Source organism: Taeniopygia guttata, chromosome 1A (genome assembly GCF_048771995.1).
Source record: "Taeniopygia guttata chromosome 1A, bTaeGut7.mat, whole genome shotgun sequence".
Taxonomy (NCBI): Eukaryota; Metazoa; Chordata; class Aves; order Passeriformes; family Estrildidae; genus Taeniopygia; species Taeniopygia guttata.
In genome coordinates, this window is record NC_133025.1 from 60,905,651 (window position 1) to 60,931,193 (window position 25,543).

Here is a 25,543-nt window from a genome sequence, read left to right on the forward strand (position 1 = left end):
GTTCTCTCCATTTCCACCTCACAGCCCTAGACCCAAAGCACAGATCCTTTCCCTTAGGATCTTTGTGTGACCATCCCAAATTATTACTTCCTTTGATGGTCCTCATCCAAATCTGGAATAGAGTAATAGAATTATTAATACCTCCAAGACCATCGAGCCCAGCCTGTGACCCAGAGCCTTGTCACCCAGACCAGAGCACTGAGTGCCACGTCCAGCATTCCTTGGAAATCTTCAGGAATGGGGACTCCACCATCTCCCTGGGCAGCCCCTTCCAATGCCTGACCACCCTTTCAGTGAAGGAATTCTTCCCGATGTCCTCTTATCCTGTCACTAGTTCCCTGGAAGCAGTCACCCTTGACCACAAGGACCTGACCCCTGTGGTTGCTCCCTTTGTAGTTTTCCCCCATTTTACCTGCTACCCCTGAAGCATCTCCCAGACTCATTCTCCTCACCTTGACACACCTTCAGATCCTTCCCTCCCAACATACAACCTCCTTATCTCAATGCTTTTATTTTCCTGGCCCAGGACAGACTGGGCTCCTCTCCTGTGGCTTTATGTGGGAGCAGGCTCAGACAGCCTGTGGGGCTGGATCTGCATGTCTCAGGCTGCTTTGAAGAGCAGTAAGAAGCTACTAAATCAGAAGTGAACTCTTTGCTGATGGAAGAAAAAGACCTCTCTATTGATAGGGAGAATTAAATTGCAGTGAGGCAGATTGCCAAACACAAAGACAGATTGCTACTAAGGCTCTGAAATCTTATGACTCAAGGACTTGAAGCAAAAGAACCCTCAGAAAGATTCCAGGTACATCTGAGCCTATTTTGGCATAGAGTGGATTAAGTTTACCCATCAAGGTCTTAATTTCTTAAAAAAGGCTGAATGCAATTTTACAATTTGTTACAATTTTTTTTTTACAATTTTTTCAAAGTTTGTAATTTTAAAAGTTTCAGAGGATTTTGGTAAGGATGACAAAAAGTGCAACTTCATAGCAAATTTCAGATTTCTGCTCCATAATATGACAGCAAACTGTTAAAGTAAATTGAAAAAATAAATCACCAAAATGTCTTTAAAACACACAAACCAGTGTGTTCCTCTCTACACTTGTTCTTAGAAATGGATGAACTGCTCTGGCTGAAATTTGCCAAAACTTGAGCCTGAATCAGACACTTGGCATGTAAAATTTCAGCCATTGGTTACATTTTGGCAAAAATTTAAGGAGTTAAAAACATGTCCTAATAATGATAAGCACCAGGCAACCTTAATAATATGCACAGACATGTCTAGAAAATACAAATAATTCCCCATTTGGCTCAATGCAGCACACATCTGACATGTTGCCATAAACACTTTATCTTTTCTACTATTTTTCTTGGCTTAAATATTACAAATGTTAGACTTCAATGCCATATAAAGGGAAGTTAATTGTTATGCAATTTGAAAACAAAAACTGTTTGGCAAGGCAGTGCAGCAAGTTAAGTTCTATTATGAGGAGCAGCAGATGTTATCTATCCTGGGAAAAATCCCAAGCCTATAGATTGATCCATGAAACACAAAAAGCGGAATTTAAGAAAAGAGATAAGATTTTAATTTCAATAAAATTGATGCCATTTAGATCAAGCCAGGCATTTTGCTGTCTTTGGGGAAGATAACACACTCTGTTTCCTCCTGGAGCTCAGAGTATCTAAGCAGCACCCTGAGGTTTCAGCCCATAGCTTGGGATGATACTGCAATTTACCTGATGGCAATTGCCACTGCAACAGCCACCATGCAAAAACCTCTGTTTTATGGTACTGGGTAAATAAGCTTCTGGATCACTGAGTGCTCTTGCCTGTACATAAGGCTTTTAAGGAAAAATAAGAATAAGAAACTTGGATTTACAGGACTGATGTCTATTAAATTATAGCTATTTCAAGGAAAATAATGGGGAACAGAGTAAAAAAAGTTTCCTGAGGTGCCAGCTTGATGGAAATGGAAAAATAAGTTGTCTTTCTTATGATGTGCCAAGTTGGTGAAACTGGAATGTGTTTTGAATAAAAAGGAGATAAAAAATGGTATCTGTACTAGGTGTGACAAGAAGCCAACTATTTTGATTTTAGAGCCTGGGTGAAAAAGCAATTTAATGCCATTATCATGCAGAACATAACAAAGATATGTTGGCTATCAGCCCTGCTGGGGTACATATGCAAAACTGATTCAGTCAAGGAGATGTGAAGCAGTTTGGATATAAAAGGGTGCTAAAGAGCTGCCTGATGAAACTGCTCCCCAATGAGCACCAGGTAATTCCCCCCACAGACCCTGATTCTGGCATATTGGTGTAACACTGGTATCCAGCTGAGTGTGAGAGCACCCGTGGAACCCACTGTGCTCATCAGTGACATCAATGAGCTCACATTCTCTTTGCTTTATGCAAGTATGTTTTCAGCAATACATTTAGTAACTATCTGTAGCGGTTGAGAGGGGGAAACCTAATAAATCCAACAAGATAATAACTTAAAGTATTAAAATAATTAGAATTTCACTGAGCAGCTGCAGGATTTGTGTCTGACTCAGCCTAATTATAGCCTGAGCACATCAGAAGGATCTCACTCTATGAGTAGGTCTGAGTTAGGCAGAGAAAGCCATTACAGAACCCATCAACCTAGACACAGAAAAGCATTCAGACACTCCACTGCTTTCCCAAAATATGCCATATAGCTCAAAGAGCCAATGAAGTCAAATACAGATAAGAGAGAAAATGAGATTGAATGTGTGTACGATGTGTATTTTATAAATTGAACTCTGCAATGCAGGAATGTCTGTAAGAGCAGAAATCTGCTAATTCTGCCTAGTGGCCCATTGCACAATGCACTTTTTGCACTTTTTAAAAAATTAGGATACCAATGAACCCACAGTCTTACATATAAGGAGAACATCTGCATCATAAGGCACTGCCTGGTCACTGATGTGACAAATTTAATTTAAAATTTAATTCCTATTACCCTTCCCAGAACACAAGCATATTTTATAAATAGCTGGGTTTACACCATAAACTTCCTCTCCAGCATTCTGATCAAATACATCTGCTGTGCCTCTTATATGACATTTCAAAGACTAAGGCTTAAATGTAAACTAACTAATCCCCACAAAATCCCTGAGATGAAGATCAGTGTTGGTTTCACTCAGGTCTGTCTCAGAGATGGTGGCCATGCCAACACTGACTGGGAAAAGCAATAGTGGGCTGATAAGAAATGTGATTTGTCAACTTTCCTCCCTGGCTGGTGGAGCACAGACTTACCTGAGTACGAGGCACACTGGAAGCAACCTTTGGGAGAATTGCTGGAGTACAGGGTGGCCAGGAGGCAAAGCATCACTTTCACCAGCCATAAACTCTAGCTACACAGCTGAGGACTTGCAACAACTTCTTCTCCCTGCTGGCACTATTTGATGGGTATAAAAGAGCTGCCAGCTGCCCCTCCTTCTAGAGCTGTTTCCTATTTTCTACACCAGTATGCACAGACTATCTCTGAGCTAGGTTAGAGACACAATTATGAGCTGCAGCTAATATACCATCCTTGCTAGGATTCCCAGGTTTTTAACACAGGTAAAAATTGGATACAAATTGAAAGAGGGGAGATTTATGTAAGATATTAGGAAGAAATTTTTCATTGTGAGAGTGTTAAGACACTGGAACAGGTTGACCAGTGAAGTGCATGCCCCAACCCTGGCAGTGCTCAAGGCCAGTTTGGATATGGCCTCGAGCAAACTGGTCTCATGGGACATGTCCCTGTACATGGCAGAGAGGACTGGGACTAGATGATTTTTAAGGTCAATTCTAACTCCTTAATATTCTATGGTTCAATTAAATAGTACCAAAAATGAGACATTCTTGCAATGCTTTGCAACAATACCAGTGAGAACACACAGAGAGGGAGCTAAAAAGAAGTTTTTATCTGAAGTGTGAAAGTAAGGAAAGACCATGTGTGATTCTGAAATAAAAGCCAAGGATTTCAAAGCCCAGTGTAGCCCTCCTGTCAGGCTGCCTGCAAGGGAGCCAGACAGAGAGTATCTGCTTGTGGCTCTGGAGATTATTACGGTGCAAACCACCAACACATGGCACTTTTTAAGGGAGTATCTTTTTTTCTTAGAAAGAGGAGCATGAGAAAGAAAGCAGACTTGTGTGTGCAAAACATATTGTGCCAACACAGTACATATTTGCTAGAAACTGCTCTGTGTCCAGTCAGGCAGTGGCATGGCATTGAGGAGATCATGCCACAAAAGGCTGTTTGCAAAAGCAGGTACTTACGTGTCTCCTGACTTGCGGTAGTTCTCGGGACACTCCAAGGACAGGCAGCGAAAGCCGCCCTGGATGTTAAAGCAGGTCTCGTTGAAAGAGCAGTTGTGGTTTTCTGCAACACACTCATCAATATCTGCCAAAGAAACAGGGGCATGGATTAAACACATGCTTTTCCTCTCCCTGGCAGGTGCCAGGCAATGACACTACCCTATCAGATGCTACAGAACATGGGGTGCAATTAAACATTACTACAGGATTGCAAGGGGAGGACAGAAGAACAAAAAAAGAAGAACACTAACCCAACCAACCAGCAAGAAGGAAAGGAAGAGCAGCAGTGCCACTAAGTGGACAAGACCTAAATATTTGCTGACATGTTTACATATTTCCTTTTAATGGCTAAACAAACTCATAGCATTTCACCATTGGAATCTTCATTGTAAGAATTTTTTATAATTATTTAATAATGTTTTTAACAGTAGTCTCTACTGAATTACTTTGTAACTGAAATTTCCTGTCTATTTATTATAAAAGGTTTCTGGTTTCTTCAGATGTTGAGCTGACGTGTACTGCATTACCTAGAATGTTGTAGAAAGGCGTTTTTTAAATACAGAAACTGCTAAAATGTGTCAGAATTCCCCAATCCAGTGGGGTCTCCCTGCAGTTATTGAACCCACCTTGACAGTTGCGTGCATTGGGTGCTAGCCTGTACCCAGTGGAGGGACAAGTACATTGAAAGCTCCCAGGAATATTAATGCATCGAAAGGAACAGATATGTCCTCCAGTGGGCAAAGCACATTCATCAATATCTGCAAGAAAAAAACACCACTAATTTTCTATGTGTTCATGACATTCAGCCCAGTGCACATGAACAGTGCTCCTGCTATCAGCTTGAAATACAATTCGATGATTCTAATTTCTTCTTCTCCTTCTTCTTCTAATGAAGATCATCACATAGGTGTGGCTCTAGCCAACAACATCTAAATAGCAAAGATTTTCAGGAATAAATGGAACTCTGAAGAAAATTAATAATTATATGAGAACCCAAGACACAAAGTAATGGATGAGAACAAGCCCTTTACAGTGACATGTATTGTAGTGCTTTATAAAAGGGAGGGAGAGGAATAGTTTCATCCTTGTTTTTGCAAAAGGAAATAAAAATTAGGTGTTCTGCCCAAGACATTGTTTAGTAAACTCAGAATGTTGTCCATGAGGTCACACCCACATCTTCCTTGTATTTGAGAACACATTAGCTCAGAACCAGCCACAAAAAGAGGATATATAAAATACTACCTAGTAATATAATGTATTACATATGTAACACATAAATATGCTCGTATCTCCACTTGCTGAAGACTAGAAATTCTGGTAGTTCCTCAGGAAAAAGACAAATTTCTGTCAAGTTACAAAAGTGTGCCCAGCTACAATTCAGTGTAAACAGCAAAAATGACACCATACATACAAAGAGATGCTTCTAGTAAAGGACACGGGCAGGAGATCTTCATTAAATACAGTTTCACAAGAAAATACCCAAGATACTCAAATGTTAAAATGAATAATTACATGGAGTTGCTCACGTTTGCTACAGCAAGAAGAAGAAATGCCCACCCAGCCTTTCCCTGCAGCACTCCAGAGCTCACCTTCACAGGAAATGCCATCGATGTCACTGAGCTGGAATCCACGGCGGCAGTAGCACTGGTAGGAGCCGTACACATTGGCACACTCCTGGCTGCAGGGGTTGCTCTCACACTCATTCAAATCTGAAATGCAAAGTTATACACCTGAACCCCACGTTTCTTGCAATATTCATCACTCCTAATACTGGAACAGGACAAAATTTTGGAAAGTAACTTTTTTAATTAAAAAAGAATGGTACACGTCACTGAGTAACCTGGAAATAGGGGACTCTCAGTGTGTTACTCTTAACAGGCAGTATAGGTTAATTTGCACTGTGCTATAATTTCCTCCTGCACTTCAAGGTGTGAGACTGGGAGGGAATCTTAAGGCCAACACTTACATTTTTGTCTGTGGATATCAGCAAGGCTGGTTTTGAAGGTTTTGAACCTGATTGAGTTGAATCACCCTTCAAAGTACAGCAAAAGCAGACCCATACCCCTCTGCATCACAGAATCACAGAACCAGAACCATTCAGGCTGGAAAATACCTCTAAGACCATCGAGTCCAGCCTGTGACTATGCCCCACCTTGTCACCCAGACCAGAGCACTGAGTGCCACATCCAGGCATTCCTTGGACACCTTCAGGAGGGGGGGGCTCCACCACCTCCTTGAGAAGCCCTTTCCAATGCCTCACCACCCTTTCAGGGAAGAAATTCTTCCTGATGTCCAACCTGAACCTTCCCTGGTGCAGCTTGAGGCTGTGTCTTCTTGCCAAACACTGCAGTCCAAGGGCGATGTGCTCAAGCTGTGGGCTATAGTGGCCTCGACTAAGCACAGCAGCATTGATGCAATCAAGGAGACTGCACTGAGAGGATTTCTCATGCCATTCCAGTGCACTCGTGCAAGCAAAAATAAAAAGCAGCTAAAAGAGCAATGAGGTGTGTTTCGCACACTCCACAACCAAAGACTGACAGTCATACCTTCACAGGATCTACCATCAGCTGAAAGTTTGAAGCCCACGGTGCAAGTGCAGTAGTAGGAACCAGGTGTATTCTCACATTTGTGAGCACAGAGGCGGCCTGGGTAGCGCCTGCATTCATTGATATCTGCAAGGACAGACACACAGAGAGGTCTATGGATTGCCTGGCCCACTGCGACACCAGTCTGGACAAGAATGTGAATATAAAAGTTTGATGGTTGTTTTCCAGATTTAAATTTCATACTAAAGAGAGAAGAAGTTCTCAAAATGCTGATTTGGAAGCACCCCAGAGTATAATTGGATTAGATCTATACAGGAGAAAGTTGCTTTGATCTTACAAAGGTATCTTTTGCTTTAGGTGCTTATAAAAATATCACAGAAAACAATTACACACACTCTCACAACCTTACCTGTGAACAGGAGAGCAGACACCATGTTGTCAATACTAATACAGCTTCCTTTGAAGTATCAGCAATTCTTTAATACGGTTTTAGAGTCAGCCAAATAATACAGCAGTCAATTTTATATTATGATGACAGAGCTTATGCACAGAGCATAAGTAATATTCTTTAACAGGATCATTTTGTAAGTGCTATGGCTGCACATATTTAGGTTGATGGTGCAACTCACCAATACACGTCCTGCTGATGACATCAAAGGTGTAGCCAGCTTTGCACTCACAGCGGTAATTGCCTGGGGCATTGATACAGATGTGCCCTTCTCCACAGGGCTGGTTAGAGGAGGAGCACTCATCCACATCTAAAACAAAAAGCAATTTTAGTTACACTTCTAACTATGCAAGCTGAGAGAAGAGCAACATGTTAACTTTTTTTTTTTTTTTTTTGTCCTCTGGTGGTTATAAAGTGTTTTGAAACAGAAAACAAGATGTTACCATGCTCTCAGCTTTTACAAGATCAGAGTCACAAACCATTAATACAAAGCAGGTTAGCTCTAAGGTGTCCTTAATGTGGATGGACTTGGGATGAAAACAATGAAGTAATCAGGCAATCTTTGGAGGAATTCAGGTGCAAAATTGTTTAATTGTGCATACTCATATTTGTGGATCAGATTTTCATCTAGTCTAAGATGTTTGAGATCCAGAGTCATCAGCAGTGCTTTGATAAGCTACTCACAGAAATTGAAAACACATACAAAAATGCCTGTCTTTGCAAAAACCACCTCAGTTAAAAGCCAGTCAAAGGCAAGAATGTCTTTCAGTGTTACTTGAATGGCTTCTGTGGGACATTGAGTGGACCTTGTGCTATCTCTCTGTACTAAGGAGATTTGGGACCACACAGCACTGTTCCACTGACACAGTCACAGCCAATGCCATTTATGGGGGCTGAGAATCATTACTCCTCTTCTCAAAATGAAGGATTTCATGACTTTTAAGAAGGACAGAGGGTGGATGCACATCATTCTTCACTTGCTGGGACTGCCATGAGGAAAAGAACAGGACCAAGAATTGACTGTGGGAGTGATAAAAACCTGGACAAAGCGCAAGACACTGGCAAACATAAATAATTTATGTGAGTTATTTCCTTAGAACTGCTTTTTTTTCCCAGCTGTCACTCACCTACACATCTGGTTCCATCTTCATTGAGGTGGTAACCTCGGCCACAGCTGGGTGAGATCCGCTGGCAGGTAAAGGAGCCATCAGTGTTAATACAGATCTGCCCAGCTGGGCACGGCGTGTTGGCACTCAGGCATTCGTTGATATCTGCAAGAGCACGAGTCAGTGTAACTCTTTCTGCTCTCAAGAGCTTCAAGGCAAGATGCTCTCATTATGTAACCCCTCAGAGAAAAGTTCCAGTTCTGCCTATGGGAGAAGACAACTACTCGTGACATTTAGCTTCACTGACACAATACTTCCAGAGTGAACACTGGGGAAGTATAAAAGCCATAGATAACACTGAAAAGCGGTGGAAATTTGGTATAGAACTCGTATTTGTTTCAAAGCCTTTAAAAGTCTCTCCTAAACACACAAAGCACTGATCAACAGTTCAGTTCACCAGCTTAACCAATTCTGCTTCAGTCTGTGTGTTCTGATCGAGCTCTTGGCTTCTACATGATGATCAGAATCACAAATCCAACAACAAAATCCCCTCAACTCCACACAGAGCAGCATTTGATTCCCAGTACAAAAAGTTAGGCTGTGAAACTGCCTAAATGTTTTGAGCAAGTGCATTTTACTGGCAATAACCATTGCTGCTGCAAATTGATGTGGCTTTACTGATGCCCATGACAACAAGTTAATCAAAAGCGGCCATGGAGCTGGCACTACCTGTGGCAGGCGTGTGCTTTCAAAGGGCTTGCTGTGCACAGGCACTGCCCCCCCTCATTTTAAAGGCTGCAGTTTTGTTTTCAGTCTGTTTCCAGTGTCAGATTTCAACACTGCAGGAGAACAAGGGGCTGATCATGAGTGCAACTTGGCAGCCGCTGCTGCTCGGCCAGTTCCACAAGTCCAAGACTTGCTATGCCAATGGGGGAATTAAAAGCTGAGTTGAGACTTGAAAATAATACTCAAGGGAATAACTGATAGATTTGTAGGTCACATTAGACAAACCCATATAAAGTCTGCTGGAAAACAGTAATTTTAATGCATTTATATGAAGGCTATAATTCTGGTTTTGGGGAGTCTTGGAAACGAGGCATTGGCCTGACAAGATTGTCATCAGTGTTTAAGGTAAAACTCCTCTCCACAGTGCATTATAACTGTCCCATCTTTCTCATACACAATAAGATTCTTGATGGGCTATAATGTGGGACAGGCCTAGAAAGATCTACATGCCTGTAAAACAAAGTAGACTAGTATCTAAGGGTGTTCCAGAGGATGGCATAATTACAGCTTTCTACACAAACCTTTGGCTAAAACATTTTGGATAGAGTTAGATAAAATATATGACAACTTTTTTACAAATTTTTTTTTCAGATAAAACACCCAAAGGCTTAAGCAGCTAACCACCTTTGGTAACGCAATCTCATTAAAAATAGTGATCTAATATTTAAGTCTTTTATTTAAATGGCTTTCATCTGGCACTCTTACCTGTGGGATCAAGGAAAGAGCAATGGATACACAGATGAAGAATAGCCTGAGCAGTTCAGAACTGACCAAGTGAAACTACAACATTTCTCCCAGGCAACACTTGAGCAATCCCCAAGACAAGAACATGCCTTACCAATACAGTTGCCTAGTGCATCTTGTATAAACCCACTCATGCACTGTAGCTTGGGTCGGCAACGGAAAGATCCTGGAGTATTCTGACAGATAAAATCGGGGGGGCAGTTATGAGTACCAGTCTCACATTCGTCAATATCTGGTACATCACAAAAAAAAATTGTTAGCAGGAATTAGACAGGTTTTTTTTCAATGCATTTAAAACATAAGACATAACTAAAATCATCACAGATATTAATCCTCAGCTTACCTTCCTGGAATTCTGTGATCCAGGATCAATCTGACTTACTAGCTCAAAAAAGATCTCAGTAAAACCAGGTATGTAAAGATTTTTTAAAATTTCATTATTTATATTATATATAGGGGTGTCTGTGCATATTATGCTTTACAAGTTTAGTTCTCACAACTAAATGATTAAAAACTATTACAGAGGACCTAAAGCATCACATTCAGCACTGCTCAAAGCACAGCCTTGATTCAGCAGTGTGCTTAGATTTAAGCCAGGAAGATTTAATTACCCAAGCGCAATTTTAATTTTAGCTTTAAATCCAATGCAGATATTGTGAATATTTTTCATAAGTGAATTAATTGGTCTCTATTCCCACCCATATTAAGGCTTGCAATATCCCTGCATTATCATGCTTTAAAATGCACATAAATCTGACTTCTGCTTACTTTAATATTCTACTCCAGTTCAGAATAGACAATGAATATTTTTGAATAAATTATTGTTTACTTAAAGCAGATAAAGGAGACAATAGCAAATGAGGCTTCACTCACAAATGTAGTCCTGTCCACACAAAGCAACTAAAATTTAATGTTTGCTAACTGGTAAGGGGATGAAATCTCCTAAAGATATCAAAATATAGAAACTCTCCAGCAAAGGGATACCTCAGCTTTCTCATTCATGCATTTGATACAACAGTAGCCCTAGAGCTTTGTGGGACTTAAAAAATGAGAGTGGAGATCATCTGAAGTTTAGGTTGGGTAAATACTGAACTGGGTTTAGCAGCTCAAAAACACTGCACGATGTTCTGCAGGTTTGGCATTGGAGTCTGTTCATCAGCTTTTTTTAGTCAACCTATTTATAATTCATCACTGATCAGTTCCTACATTAAAACCTTATCTAAAATTTTGGTCGAGTTAATTTACTCAGTGGAATGAAATTAGTTTATTTATAAACCAATCTAAGCTTAGGGTCAACAGACTTTCTCATAGTGAAAACCAATTCCACATCAACTGGAGTTTGCTGCTAATTTATATCTCTGTAAAGGCAGCATGGCAGGGGAAGTTACAGATGCATAAGGGCATTCTTTAAGCTGGATGGAACTTGAAACAAGTAACTTTTTTAGTAAGAGGGACTATTACCATTGTGTTCAAGCACAGCTAGTCAAGAACAGTGGTTTTAACCCCTTTACATTTTTAAATCCCTAGGAATGCTGTGATTAAGAAATTAACCCCTTTGTAACCTCCTAAGGATAAAAGCTTGCTTTTTTTTTTTCCCTAAAGATGCATCTACCTTCACATTTTCAAACTGAATCACCTGGCTGTTCCACTTGCCACGCTTTGTTGCAAATGCACACTCCAGAATGTCCAAACTTGATTCATTCAGGTGCAACTAAACCATTAGATATGCTCCAAGAGCAGGATTTAGGCACTCCACTCACATATGAGCGATGAATTCCATAGACCAGACTGGAGCTAGCCAGAAATAACCTCCAGGGTATTGTGTATAGTGTGAGTTCTTGGTAATCACCTGTTCTACTCCCCAGACTAGCTCCTAACATGCAACACAAGCTGCCAGTGTGAAATAGAGTTATCTCTCCTGGAAGCCTTTGCAGCAGCCCCCAGCTGCATGATCTGGTTATTTGCGAGGTGACAGGTGGAAAAACTGCTGTTCTTGAAGTGTGTGTGTCTCAGTTACGTGTGTATTTACCAAAGGCCAAAGAGCACGACGTGATGATGTGCTTAGTTTTTAACTGAAGCCTGGAAGAGTCCAGTTTCTCTGCACAGGACATACCTTTGCAGCGACTGTCATCTGTTAGCTCATAGCCGGTTCCGCAGCTCGTGTCCCGCTGACAGCGGAAGGATCCTAACGTATTGACACAGGTCTGTCCAATCCCACAGTTGTGGGTCCCAGTGATGCATTCGTTAATATCTACAATATGAAAAATGATTTAAAAGTAAACAAGAAAGAGTAAGTAAGAAGCATGACGTCCCTGGGAAGAGACGAGGTCGAAGGCTAGCTGTGGGCACACCTCCAGCCAGGCATTCCTCTGAGCAGCTGAATTCAAAGGTGTGGATTTGGCCTCACATCCACATCCCACTACACAGCTGTCACCAGGGCATGAGCCAGCAAAGACATTTGGACCCTGCTGATACCAGGACTTGCTGACACAGTGTACTTAAGAAGAGGAAGTTTCACTGAGCGAGAGCAAAGACTCAGCATCATCTGATTGAGTCGAGTAGTAGCTGATGTCTCTGGATATGTCTAAAGTTGTTACAGCTAGGATGTGCATACATGGTCTGCTGGTTGAGCTGGCAGTGTTTGGTTTATGTTGGACTCGGTGATCTTTAGGGTCTTTTCCAACCTCAGTGGTTTCATGGTCGGATTATAGTGACTATATAAATGAGGCAAGCTTTCAGAAATCCTTGCCTTGCTCTGCATCCCACCAACATATGGTTGAGGGACTCTCTGAGCCAAGTGGTATCATTCTACTTCACAGCTGCTGATAGACATTTCCTTTGTAAATTTAATTTTAACTTTGAATGTGTAAGAAAATCCAACATCCATGTGTATTAAATGTAAAAGCTCTTCCTTTTTATATGTCTAGCTAGGTTAGTGTTAATCTGACCAATCATCAATATTTATTTTATATTTTGAAGTTTGCATCTGAGGTACTTAAGGTTGCATTTCCAGTCACTGACAGAAAAAGGCACTCTTCATCTAGAACATTTGTCATCCTTGAATGGCTATGCAGGATGGACAAGGTGAGGATGGACAAGGTGAACCATGCCTTGGAAGGGCTCCTGTCCCTCAGCAACAAGGAACCTGGCCTCAGAACCAAATGTCACATTGCACATGCCTGAAGTCAAATGCAACTTCTATCCCAGCCCACCTCATGCGATGCCACAGATCAGAATATGCTGACTTGGAAGGTACCCACAAGGATCACTGACTCCAACTCCTGGCCCTGCAGACACCCCAAGCATCCCCCCCTGTGCATCCCTGAGAGCCTTGTCCAAATACTCCTGGAGCTCTGGCAGCCTTGGGGCCTTCTTCTTCTGAGAGAAACTAACAATCCTTCTTTGACAATTGCCATGCCACTCATGGAGTCCAGAACATTAATCCTTTCTGTCACTTGAGTCCTTAACAAGCTAAAGAATCCTACTCTATTTATTTTGTCTGCCTTATCAATAACAATCCACGTTTACAAGAGAGAATAGGTGCTCTGTTATGGTTTTATTCACAACAACAAATTCAAACTCTGCCTCTTCACCATTCTAACTTCTCCACCTTTTCCACTGACCCTCTCTTAACTTCATCTTCCCACAATTCTCATTTCAACATTCCATTCAAATCAACTTTTTATGACTTTACCTCTTTCTCCAGCTGACATAAGCATATTCTGCTCTCTTCTCTCTGGGTATTTTTGTATCTATTCTTGCTCTTTTAAAACAAGAATGTTTATAATCAAAACAAGGGCTTTATTTCTTTTACCTTCACAGGTGAGACCATCTGGTTGAAGCTGATAGCCAACAAAGCAGGAGCAGACGTAACTGGATCCTGTGTCTCTGCACTGCTGAGAGCAGGGACCACCACCTAATGGATATGTTAAAATGTCTCATGTAATTAAGAGGCTCTTCATAGGAACTGAAAAAAAACATTACTTACAGGATATTTAATTTATTTAGAAAATAAGTTAATACACATTTACAAAAGAAAGAAAGGGCTAAGCACTGAAAGCTCTAAAAATTAATAAAAGGGTTATTCTGACAAACAGAAAGAATACTACAGAGAATTTACACAAATTTTGTCTCATCATTAAGAAAACTTTTTCTGACCTTGTTAAAATAGAAATTAATATTTTAAATGTTTCATATTTTAAAAATAGAGAAAAGGTTATATACTTCCAACAACAAATATTTGTTGCAAAGCTGCAGATATTCTTAGTGCAAACAGAACCCTTGTCCTGTGTTTTAGAATGGCTGGATAGGCATTAAACAAAAGGTGTGAGATAGGCACAATCCATGGGAGCAATTGCAGCTATAATACGTTATAAATAATTTTTTAAGTACAACAGCTTCTAATGAGGATAGGGCTATTAATGCATCGCTGAAAATTAGGTGGAACCATAGTTTTGTAGTTGAGATCAACAGCCTCTGCTAATACTGTGAGCCCCATCCTGACAGTACAGTAAAACCTGTAGTGGGAGTGTTAGAAGAATAGAATTATTTTCCCCATGCAACATGAAGGTACTCCAAAACAAATTGCTGGAAGTTCCATTGCCTAGGAAATTTAAGATTCCCCTGTTAAAGTTCAGAAAATTACAAGTACTCTTGGCATGCCAAGTTTATCAGAAAATACAGTGTAGACAGAACCACCAACTGGCAATTAGCAATACCAATAAATCTCCTGCAGGCAGCTGATTAACTGAAAAATACAACAACTGGTTACATGAAGAAATAATGCCAGGAAAATATGTAACACATATTTCTATGTCATCTCTTCTAATTAGCAACTGGAGACAAGGAGGAGAGGCACTGTTGACTCTGGTTCACTAATGACCTGGTAGATGTTCCCTCTCTCTCCAGAGTGTAACAGCTGTAGAACATGGAGCACAGTAAATAATTTTTCAACTGGAATATAAGCCCATTAAATTGATTTTATCCTAAATACATTTCTGAGTTCTGAAATGCTGGCAGATAACAATGAATCACTGCTGGTTTAGGTTTACAGACATGTAAATCATATGTGACAAGCAATAAATCAGAATACTTAGCAGAGTAATACTCCAAATGCACATTTCCAAGGAAGCAGAGCAGCATGACTAATCAGAACAACAGCCACTTTGGTTTTCCTTTTTTTCAGGTGATGTATCTCAAACAGAAACAAGTTTAATTTCATATTCAAACACCCTGATATTCAAACACCAAGAGAAGAATAAATGATGCACATATTTAATATAGGATCACCATGTTGTGAAGAATCCCAAGTACTCCTCAGGTTCAGGGGTGACACTTCTGAGGTACTACCCACTAGAAGTTAAATGTATTGCCTCAGCTTCAGTTGGATAAAATGAACTCCACTGCAAGAGACAATGCCTCTCTTGTATTTGGGCACAATTTAGGCATCACATAATGGACCACTACTCCTTGGAAAGGCTCTTCCTCATGTGTTTTTTTTTTTTTTTTAACCCATAATTATCCTAGGCAAAAGGCTTTGGCTAATCTCTAGATCTAATTTGGCTTTACTTTATTGAAAGCAATCACAAAAGAGCTAGCAGGACTAGTCCTTGACTCACCTCTGCAGCCATCATGCAGATAAGGATCTTCTTGGTCTAGTTCCTCCTTTGAAATTTCAACTAAAAAGAGGAGAGATAGGCATTAGAGGAGAAAGCACTTTTCTTCTCAAGGTAAAACACTGTGTGCTTGGGATGGAACTCACATCGGGATTTTGGACAAACCAGAATAAAATTAAAAAGCATTATTTACATATTTTACAGCTATTTCTTACTTAAATTTGACATTCAAATGCTCATGGCCATAGGGCATTTTCCATCTGACTGATTCAATATGAAAGTCACACTGTGATCATAGATTACATATGGACTGATATTTTCAAACACAGGTTCTTAATGTCAGACTTTTAACCAGAGCTTAACCTCATTTTCATAAGGCATGTTGTTGAGGCATGCTTGGCTTCCACTGACTTTATAGTAGCTTGGGGTACTCAGAGATTTAATGAAAATCAGATTAACCTCAGTTATTTATTTAGACTTCATTTCAAAAAGAACTCCACACCTAAGTTTTTGGGCACATACTTAGGCATTCTTTCAAATATACTTACATACACTGGAGAGTTTTGATCTCTGGTACTCCTGCCACATATACACATTCCAAGAGTCCATTCTCTCCACATGAGGACATGCACGGGCCAAACATCCTGAACCCACTGCATCCCCAAAGAACCAGCTAATGGACTTTCTCCAATTCCACAACTTTTAACATAGGGGCAAAGGTAGGTTGGTATTGTGCAAAAACACAATCCCAAAATAGTCTGCTTACTGAGTTGGAAACTTAGGTTTGTTTCAGTGACTGTGCTTGAGCCCATTCCATCAGCAGTCACTTAGAAGCAAGTGATGCACGGAGGATGTGAAAGCAGTGTTTGTGCAATGGCATGAGGCTGGGCTGGTTAACTGAATCCTCCAGCCATGGGGGCTCATCTCAGTTATGCAGAGCTGATGGAATCAGTTTGCCCAAGTCTGGCTGGATTTGGTACAGGCCTTTGGGGACACAACACCAGAGATCACAAAAATAACTAGGTTGGAAAAGACCTCCAAGACCATCAAATCCTACCTGTGGACAACACTTTATGTGACTTGAAGAACCAGCTTGCCTTACCCCTGCAGCAGAATGCCCTTCATGCACTGCTATGGCACAACAAACACAAGGTTCTAGTCCAAAAATCTGCCTTTCAAAAAGGAGCCTCATGTCCCCTTCACAACAAACCAAAGTGTCTATTTGTGTTGTTTGCTCTGCCTTTCTACAGGCGTTTTTATTTTCAATAGGGTTATTTGATGCATGTCCAAACGCCTGCTTGTTTCTCAGCTGAATGATGAGAACATTGTCCTGCCCTGCTTGTGGACACAGCCCCAGCTTTGCAATGCACAGTGGCTCTTATGTGTACCACAGCAACCACACTAATGATTGCTGTGTGTGCCACTTGCCCATAGAGGCCACCAGGGAGATGCTCTACACCATGCTCACAGTTCTCATAGATGGCACATTTCTCTTGCCATACAGGTACACTGAGTATGCAAATTTAAATTTCTGTTATTAGCAGAGATGCCTGAGCACGAGGGATCTCTTAGTCCAGTCACCTCAGCCAGTGCTAATGGGCAGGGGCAATTCCCCTCCTGAGACAACAGCACACACAGAGAAACTTCCCAAAAGGGCATTCCCCACCTCACAAGGGGGACACTGAGACAAGCCAGGCTTGAAGGACCTGAAGCAATCTGGATAACATGCTGGCTCAAGCAGACCAGTGCAAGCTTTGGTGATGGGGCTTGCATTTCAATGATTGATTAGGATGATGTCCCCCAAAATCTGTTGCTTGTGATCTGCCAGCCAGATGGTGTTTTCAGTGCTCGGGGGCCCGTGAGAAGGGCAACACCACACAGCATGACTTGTCTGCAGTTTCAGGTCTGTCTAAGTGAAAAAGGGGAAAAAAAAAACCCCAAAACAAATGGAAGTCTATAAGGCTCAGTCTGCAGCCATTCATTCTCTTCAGCTCTGTAGACTAGGTATAGTGAAGGGTGTCAGGATCTGCTGCCATCTAGGTACTCCTCTTTTTTGGCAATATCAAAAGAAACAGTTTCCACGCTTCCTGGAGATCTTAGTTGTCCCAGGCAGTCCAGGTATTTCAAATACCACTGCTTTGTAGGCATTTGCCTCTCACATAACGGCAACATTTGCATTCTACTGAGTTGGCAAAGGCCCTCTAGCCTTTCAACACAATTCTAAGAATTGTTTATTGATTTTCATTTTAATTAAACATTTGTCAGTGGGCAAAATGCCATTAAAATTAATAGCTTATATTTAGCTTCCTAAGTAAGATCATTAGCTGCCAAAATAAGCTCTTTTACATTTAAGTTCTGATACCAAAAACGAAGTGACCTCTTTCCGCCTCTTATTTTCAAAAACAGCCTTTCAGCTGTTACTTTATTTTTCAACCAAAAAAATGAGCTCCAAAACATGCATCATTAAATTACTCAGATGAGATGTCAAATTAGAGGAATTCCAACAGAAATAATTTAAAGTGAAAACAGTCCTTGTACCTTGTATCATTTTGTCTCAGTCTTTTAAGTATGCAATAAAATACCTGGCTCTTTTTTAGGAGCATAATCACTGATGGACAGATCAATGCCTTCTTGACCTTTCCCACAGCAAGTTCTGAAGACAATTCCACACTGATATCCTATCTTTGGGTTGGGTTCACAGCTCTGTCCTTGAACTTGGGCAGCCTTTCCCAGCAAACAACAGTAACAACATGTCTGTTAAAAAGAAAATGAAAATATTAACAAAGTCAAAGCAATGTGAGCGTTGATAATGATGTCAGTAGTTATCTCACCTTGGCACTGATGGAAAATTTTCTACAAACTCTTCAAGAACTCCTTGTATACTTGGGCTCTAATTTCTTAACCCTCTGTGGAGTTCACTGAGCTCTGCATCTGGCCAAGCACAGAACCTGGGTTCGGTTCTCAGGAACACTGTGTATGTGTGAAGAGGTGTGCAAGCTCATGTGGAGGACCACAATACTCCCACATGTACATGGGATTTCATTACTCCCTGCCTTCACAGCCTGGATTCAAACACCAGACAGAAGTTAATATTGTGGAGGCTTTCTTTATTTTAAAATGGGAAGATGCTGCTTATTTATTCTATTTTCTGCCTTCCTGTCAGAAAGCAGCAAAAGTGTTCAGTTCTCTGGAACTGGTGTCTGCCAATTGTTACTGTCACATGAAAGCAAATTTAAGGTCTTTATCAGCTTTTTTGGTCTTCCAGACTCCATTTTGCTTGAAGAAAATTTCCTGCACCAGTACACAGAACAGATGGAACATAAAATAACTAAACTTTCAACTAAATTTCTATAGTTTGGTGCTTTAAGCACCACACCTGCTAAAAATAAGGCAACTATGAAATGGTTTGCATTACTTTGAGATGTCTGTCCCAGCCTATATTCTAAGTTTTCCCTTGTAAGGAATTACATGTTTCTTTTTTTGTACTGAACGGCTCTTTTAAAACTTAGAGCAGCAGGAAGTCAAGGTAGTAACAGCATCCTGAAGTATGCAAGTATTCCATCTTGTATGATGTCATTAAAGACACCACAGAAACCCTTCTGTGCTGCAGACTGCTGTAGGGCTGGAATTCCTCTCTCCTGGCCTCATCTCCTGCGGTGTTGTTTTCATGCCCTCCCAGTCTCCAGGATACGTTTTCCCTTATTTACTCTTGTTTGGTGAGATGGTTCCTACTATCCATTTTTTTTACTAGTTCCTCCAACTACTTCCACCCACTGGCACATGCTCCAGTTTCATTCTATTATGTTTGGGATAATTCCATCTTTTCTGGCTTTTTTGGACGACTTTAGAAATAAACCCTTGATGATTGAAACATTTTGCAATATTTATTCTACCATATCAAGCAATTTCCTGAGGAATCCTTGTCAAAGTTCTTAAGTATGTGACAATAATCTTGTCAATTTTCCATTTTCCCAACCATAAATTAGAAGACAAAAAATGAAAGTGAGATAAAGATTCATTACTTGACTTAAACCTGCACATTTTTGATAGCCAAATCTTATTTGAGTTATTGAATGGGCTGATGCCTTGATAAATTCTGGCATTATATAATTCTGGTACCCTCATTAGCTCCTGCTGGAAGACAGTCCACTTCTTTATCTTGTCACAGGATGTTCATATTGGGAGTTACAGAGCTTCTCTTAAATTTTTTTGAAGAGTGATCATTAATTTTGCCCTTTTTTGAACTGTTGAACAGCCTTAAGTTCCTTATTTCTTTCAAGCTTGAGACTCCACTTAAAAATCCTCTTTCTCCAGCTCGTGTGAAACTTCAAGTACAGAATTTGCAAATTCTTGTAATATCTGTAAGACACCATGTCTTCAATTAACATAACTGCGTGCCCTGAACCATTTGTTCCAACCTGTATTTATTCTGTCTGTGTACAATGCATCCTGATTTAACATCTTGCTCTTGAATTCCAAGACACAAAGTAGCATGGAAATACCATTAGCACAATCCTGGTATAATTAATCTCAATGTTTCCTTTTCTGCAACAATTTTCCTGGCTGTTGGCCTGATCTGAAAGCTTTTGATCCTTTAGTCAGGAGTGCAGTCTAACCTTCATATTGAGTTCTTGAGGTGTTTACAGCCATTTTCCAAAGGCTGCCATTTGCCTGGAAATGTGATGACCATTTACTTATTTGCTAGAACCATCACCGCTTTCATGGATTATGCAACCCAACAAAGTTGTTATTCTACCCTTTCACTGCCTGTAGGTCTCTGCTTCTTAAGTCACCCCAATAATAATAGCAAACTTTTTATCTTCTGGTATTAGCAAAATCCCATGCAGCTTCAAAGCCATGCCTTGCTCCTCATGTTTGAATAGACAGTAGACAGCTGTGTCCTACCTGAAATCCTATGATCCCTTGACTGCCTTCTCACAGAAAGGAATAAAGGAGTAAATTTACATGCGAGAAATTTGAAGATACAATTTTTGATGTGATTAGGAAGCACTTGAAGTTCTTTAGATTAATAAGGTCTTTTGATTATGTAAAGTTTACAATAGTTTTACAATATTTCTTATTATTTATGTTTGGATTTAAGTCACAAGTTTTGGTGTGAATCCTGTAGTAACACTGCTTTTGGTATCTGTCCACAAGAGGTCTCTCCCCTTGTTGAAATCCATTAGATGCTAACCAAAAGCCCACTAATAATTCTGAGGAATTTTCCAGAACTCTTAAAGAGCTAAACAAAAATGAAAAATATTTTCAACAGTCCAAAGCAATAAAATTTTTTGCTCACCTATTACATACAACCAAAATATGCATGACAAAACTTCTGAGATAAGTCAGATCTCAACCTTTGAAAATTACCTATGCCAAATTTTGGGGAAAATGTCCAAGTACCTTAAAGGTGGTCAAATTTCTAGAGTTGTCTCCTGGCATGTGGTTAAAAGAGTACTGCTGCTAAAATCCAATCTTTGGTAACAAGCACTTGGATCTGCAGAGTCCTCACCATCAGTCCTTGTTCATCTGCTCAGAGCCCGTCAAAATATTGACAGAGACGGTGAAATATTATTTTGTGCTACATTCAGATTGAGGGGGACGTGCTTCCCATAGGAAAGGCTGCAGACAGGAATTCCTGTGCTGAGACCTGGACATCATCAACAACTGATGCATGGTCCCTCTGGGAGACACCGTGGGACAAGGGAATCCCATGAGGACAGACTCAGGAGGACCCAACAGTGTCAGCCTCATCTGCAGGTGTTACCTTTCTTCTGCTCCCACTGAGAACCTGGATTACTTCCCAGCCCTACAACCAGTGACATCCCACTGACAGGAGGAGATCAAGCCAGCATTTTCTAGAATACGAAACTTGTCAGTCAGACACTGTCTGCCATCCTCTGTATAGTAATTTTTTTTTTTTTAATTTTAACTGAATGAACCATTCAGCATCTTTTTTATTTTAACTGAATGAACCATTCAGCATCTTGAAGCAGTGGGAAGAACTAAAATCATTCCCATCTGTTCTCATCACCATGGAAAGAAATCCATAACAAGACCAAAGTTGTTCATGGCTGGTTCATGGACAAGGTCATGATCTTACTGGTGGAAGTTTTTTCCAAAAATACTCTTTAGAAAGGTATAACTATGCTCCCTTCCAGGCAGTGAGAGACAAAGAGAGTAACAAAGGTGGAGGGCAGGGCACAGATTAATTGCGAATGCCAACAACAGGCATTTTTATTCGGATATCAAATGCTGGTATCACAGGCTTACAGATCTCTCCATCCAGCTGTAAATCAAAGTCATGTTTACTCAGAACACTTATACAAGCTGGAATTATAAGTATTCTGAGAGGATTAACTTCAGTCCTACCCCTTTGGACCACCAATATTGAAAACCAGCGAGTCTGACCTTAGGCCACAATGCTTTAGTGAAAGCTGCAGTCTGAAATGTGTCTGAGTTTCTCACCCATCCATCGCTACAGCACTGATGTCTTCTTTTCACGCAAATGTAGTTTCCTGAGCAATTACCCATTCAAGATTTTCCACCCTTTTGCATTCCCCTCTCTGCTTCAGCTAATGTGACAGTCTGCTTTGCTGAACAGGACTCCACTTCCCAAAGGGAAGGGCAAAGCCAACAACCTTAACAGAGACACGCTGTACAGGCAGGGAAAAAACGCTCTAGCACAGCAAACTGAGTCAAATGACCTTCAGGGTCAACCATAAATAACCTCAATTCCACTGCTCCGGGACAAACAGGAGTATCTCCGATGCCTCACCTTGAAGTATTCGGCCTCACAGGTGGAATTTTTGGGAAGGTGCGAGTCGCACTCCTCGCGCGCGCTGGCGAATTCGAGCCCGTCGGAGCAGGACTGCTTCTGCAGCTGGCTGCGGCAGCACTGCACCTGGGTCATGCTGCCACGGCAGCGAAGGGAGGGAGAACAGTGTCACTTGTGGCTCAAGAACAGACGATGCAGCATTCCACAATGAGCACAGGGACAGGGGTTTCTGTAGGAGAGCTGTTACAGCACAAAGAGATTCCCTGGGAGGAGGCAGATGGTCTGTGGGACATGGTTAATAGGGTTTCTTTGCTGATCTACCTCGCAGCCTGTCCTAGCAACTTTTTAAAACAAATGGGTAACTTCAACCACACCTGCCTCAGGCCTCAAGGACTTGAGGGCTGCATTCTGGCATGTCTTGAGGAGACTGATGGAAGGGAGAAGTCAGGCCCTGAATCTTGTGAAAGCCTGCAACCCCATTCTACCCTTGCTCCTGCTGCCCCAAATTAACAGGTATGGCATGTGGAAGGAAGATCAGAGCATTGTTCTGTGGGACACCTGAAGATAATGGAGAGAAAAGAAGATACCAAGGGAAGTTACAATGAGAAACAGCAGAGTCTTTTGCAAGCAAGAGGAAAAGAAAGAGGAGGGAAAGAAAAGTATTACAGGGCAGGGAGATGTGGAGAGGAGGCAGGATAAAACTGTGCAGGAAACTTAGTTTTGTTACACTGCTGATTAAATCATTCTATCTCAACATCAGTGGAAAAACTGGAAACTTGTTCCTGCAGGGGAAAAAAATCTGCCCGAAGAGGCTTTAAACTCCTCCAGTCCTGTTGCTACTGGCATGTGAATATAAAGCCCAGTGAAGACCTTTCTCCTCTCCCCACTCTGCTTTTATGTGTAACTCTGCTTTGCTGGGTAGTTTTGTGGATAAAACTCTTCCACCACTACTTTCTGTTACAGACACTGGGAAACAGAGAAAAAATACCCTGTACTCCTGAAAATCCTTTATTCCACTGTTGGAAATGTTGATAATAATCAGGAAGAGGAGTGGGTCAGTGGAACTACTGAACTACAAGCTTCTCCCACCACCACCTGAGATAAATGCATCCCCTCTGGAGGAGCTTTCCTGCTTTTCAGCTCTCAGGTGGGATGAAGGATTCCCTCATCTCTAAGGCCGGGCAACTAAAAGCAGAGGACATGTAGGTACTGGCCTGAGATTGTACATCTCTGTGCATGTAGGTAAGGCCAGGGTGTCAAGATACCTTCCTGAAGATTCCAGTTACTATTTATTAGATTGTACATGGATCATTTGCAGCCTAAACCACTCTAGAATTATACATCTCCATCATTAGCAGTGGTCTGACTGTGCAGTTCTCACCTGGACAAAAACAGCCATGGTATTTCAATGCATAGGAACTAAAAGCCAGGATAAATTCATGAACAAATTATTCAAAAATGGACTCTAAAATCATAGCAAGAAGTTAAGCCCAGGACAGTAACTTTACTTGGCAGGATATTTGAAGATTTTGATATCTGATTTAGTTCCAGTTTGGAAGAATATGTAGCTTTTTTGTTGCTGAAATTCCCTCTGAAGCAGAATTTCCATTCCCTGCCCAGCTCTGGGGTGGTCTGACTTTCAGGGCTTTGGAAGCCTCTAAAAACAGAACTCCAAGCCCAAGAGTGTGGGAGCTGAGACTTTCCAGCCTCATTACCCCTTCAGATTCTCTTGAGGAGCTAGATATGTCAGCCACAGACAAGCAAACAAATAAACAAACAACAGCAGTCTTTCAGTAGATCTGTTTGATTCCTGGTGTGGCTTTGTTTTTTTTTTTCAAACACAATCCAACTCTTTGAAATCTCTGAAAAAACAGGCAATTTCAACCAAAACAAGAAAGTTTGTTAAAATGTTTCCCACAGCTGTATTCATAAGTCATGTGGTCCACTGTAATGAGGAATCAAACATCAATTGGATGCTAGATTAAAATACCATTTGTTCATTTTGAGAACAACAACAATAAAATCACACTTCATTGCCCAAATCCTACAGCCAAGCTGCACTGGTAGCAAATATTGCTGGAGACTCTAAACACGAGTGTGGCAGTAACAGAGGCAGAAGTCCTTGAAAGATGGCAGAGAAAAATGCTAGAAAAATACCTGCCCAGTGCTGGATTTCCTTTCCCTCTGCACACCAGCCCAGGCGCTGCTGTTTGCCAGAGAACACCACAGCCAGCTAGGCAGGCTCCAGGGAGTTTGAGATGAGCAGGGTCTCTCCCTGTCTTTCCTAAGGCACAAGTGTCTCCCCGCATGGCAGTCTCAGCTAATACCTGCTCCCTTTCTGCTCTTTCCTGGCCAGCAGGACATTTAGATTTGTCTCTTGGTGTTATACCTTCCAGGAGTACCATTAACAGTCTATGGACCATTACAATATTGGTCTCTAAAATTAAAATAAAGTAGTAGCTTTCTATGACTCTGGGTTGCTTTTTTTGTTTGTTTGTTTTTTTGGGGTTTTTTTGGGGTTTTTTTGTTTTGTTTTGTTTTTTGTTTTTTTTTTTAATTAGGAGTAATATTTTAAAAAGCCAAAAGCTGCTTTTTCTTTATCCGCCTTATTCTGACTGGACTTTCAGTTAAAAGAGAGCAATAGAATTTTTCTGAAAATAAACAGCTATTCACAATATGGCAGATATTTTGTAACACTAAATATTGAATCTTTAGGAGCATGAGGCCTCATTACTGATATTCCTTCAGGGTATTTCAGGTAAAATCATGCATTTCTGAAGGATGAGTTTTATTCATGGCTCACTAGTGAACAAAAATCACCAAAAAATTTTAAAAATCCTTATTCATTGTTTCAAATGTTGATCAAAAAGTTATTTCACTACTAGATAATTTGATTATAAATCAAGTTAAGAAATCATGTTTTATATTCTCACTTTTAATTTCTGTTAAAATTTAACCAATGTGGCTGATTTTCATGGAGTTAATTTTCAGATGGAAATCTACACACCCATTTACATCCACAAATTTTTTACATTTATTATTCTCCTGGCTAGAGAATGCGCTCCTAAACCAGCACAGATTTCATAATAATCTATTTTTTAATTTATTTTCTTAAAAGCATTAAAATGTAATTTTTTTCTGAAAACAATGTCTTGTTGATCTACTTTTATTACCCTCTGTCTCTCTCATTCTACTTCCTTC

The 25,543-nt window shown here is 40.7% G+C and overlaps 1 protein-coding gene across 5 annotated transcripts in view; it reads right to left on the bottom strand.

The window, feature by feature from the left end:
* The window catches only part of FBLN1 (fibulin 1), an 86,997-nt gene that overhangs the window by 26,489 nt on the left and 34,965 nt on the right, over positions 1-25,543 (bottom strand). For all 5 annotated transcript variants that reach the window (XM_012569279.5, XM_072923665.1, XM_041713643.2 and 2 more), the window contains 12 exons: positions 22,343-22,478; positions 18,147-18,318; positions 15,568-15,627; positions 13,764-13,865; positions 12,063-12,200; positions 10,044-10,181; positions 8,441-8,584; positions 7,495-7,623; positions 6,866-6,991; positions 5,909-6,028; positions 4,946-5,077; positions 4,281-4,404 (listed from right to left, as the gene is read on the bottom strand). In XM_012569279.5, coding sequence (XP_012424733.3) covers positions 4,281-4,404; positions 4,946-5,077; positions 5,909-6,028; positions 6,866-6,991; positions 7,495-7,623; positions 8,441-8,584; positions 10,044-10,181; positions 12,063-12,200; positions 13,764-13,865; positions 15,568-15,627; positions 18,147-18,318; positions 22,343-22,478 — 1,521 coding nt within the window. The remainder of the gene's footprint in view (positions 1-4,280; positions 4,405-4,945; positions 5,078-5,908; positions 6,029-6,865; positions 6,992-7,494; positions 7,624-8,440; positions 8,585-10,043; positions 10,182-12,062; positions 12,201-13,763; positions 13,866-15,567; positions 15,628-18,146; positions 18,319-22,342; positions 22,479-25,543) is intronic.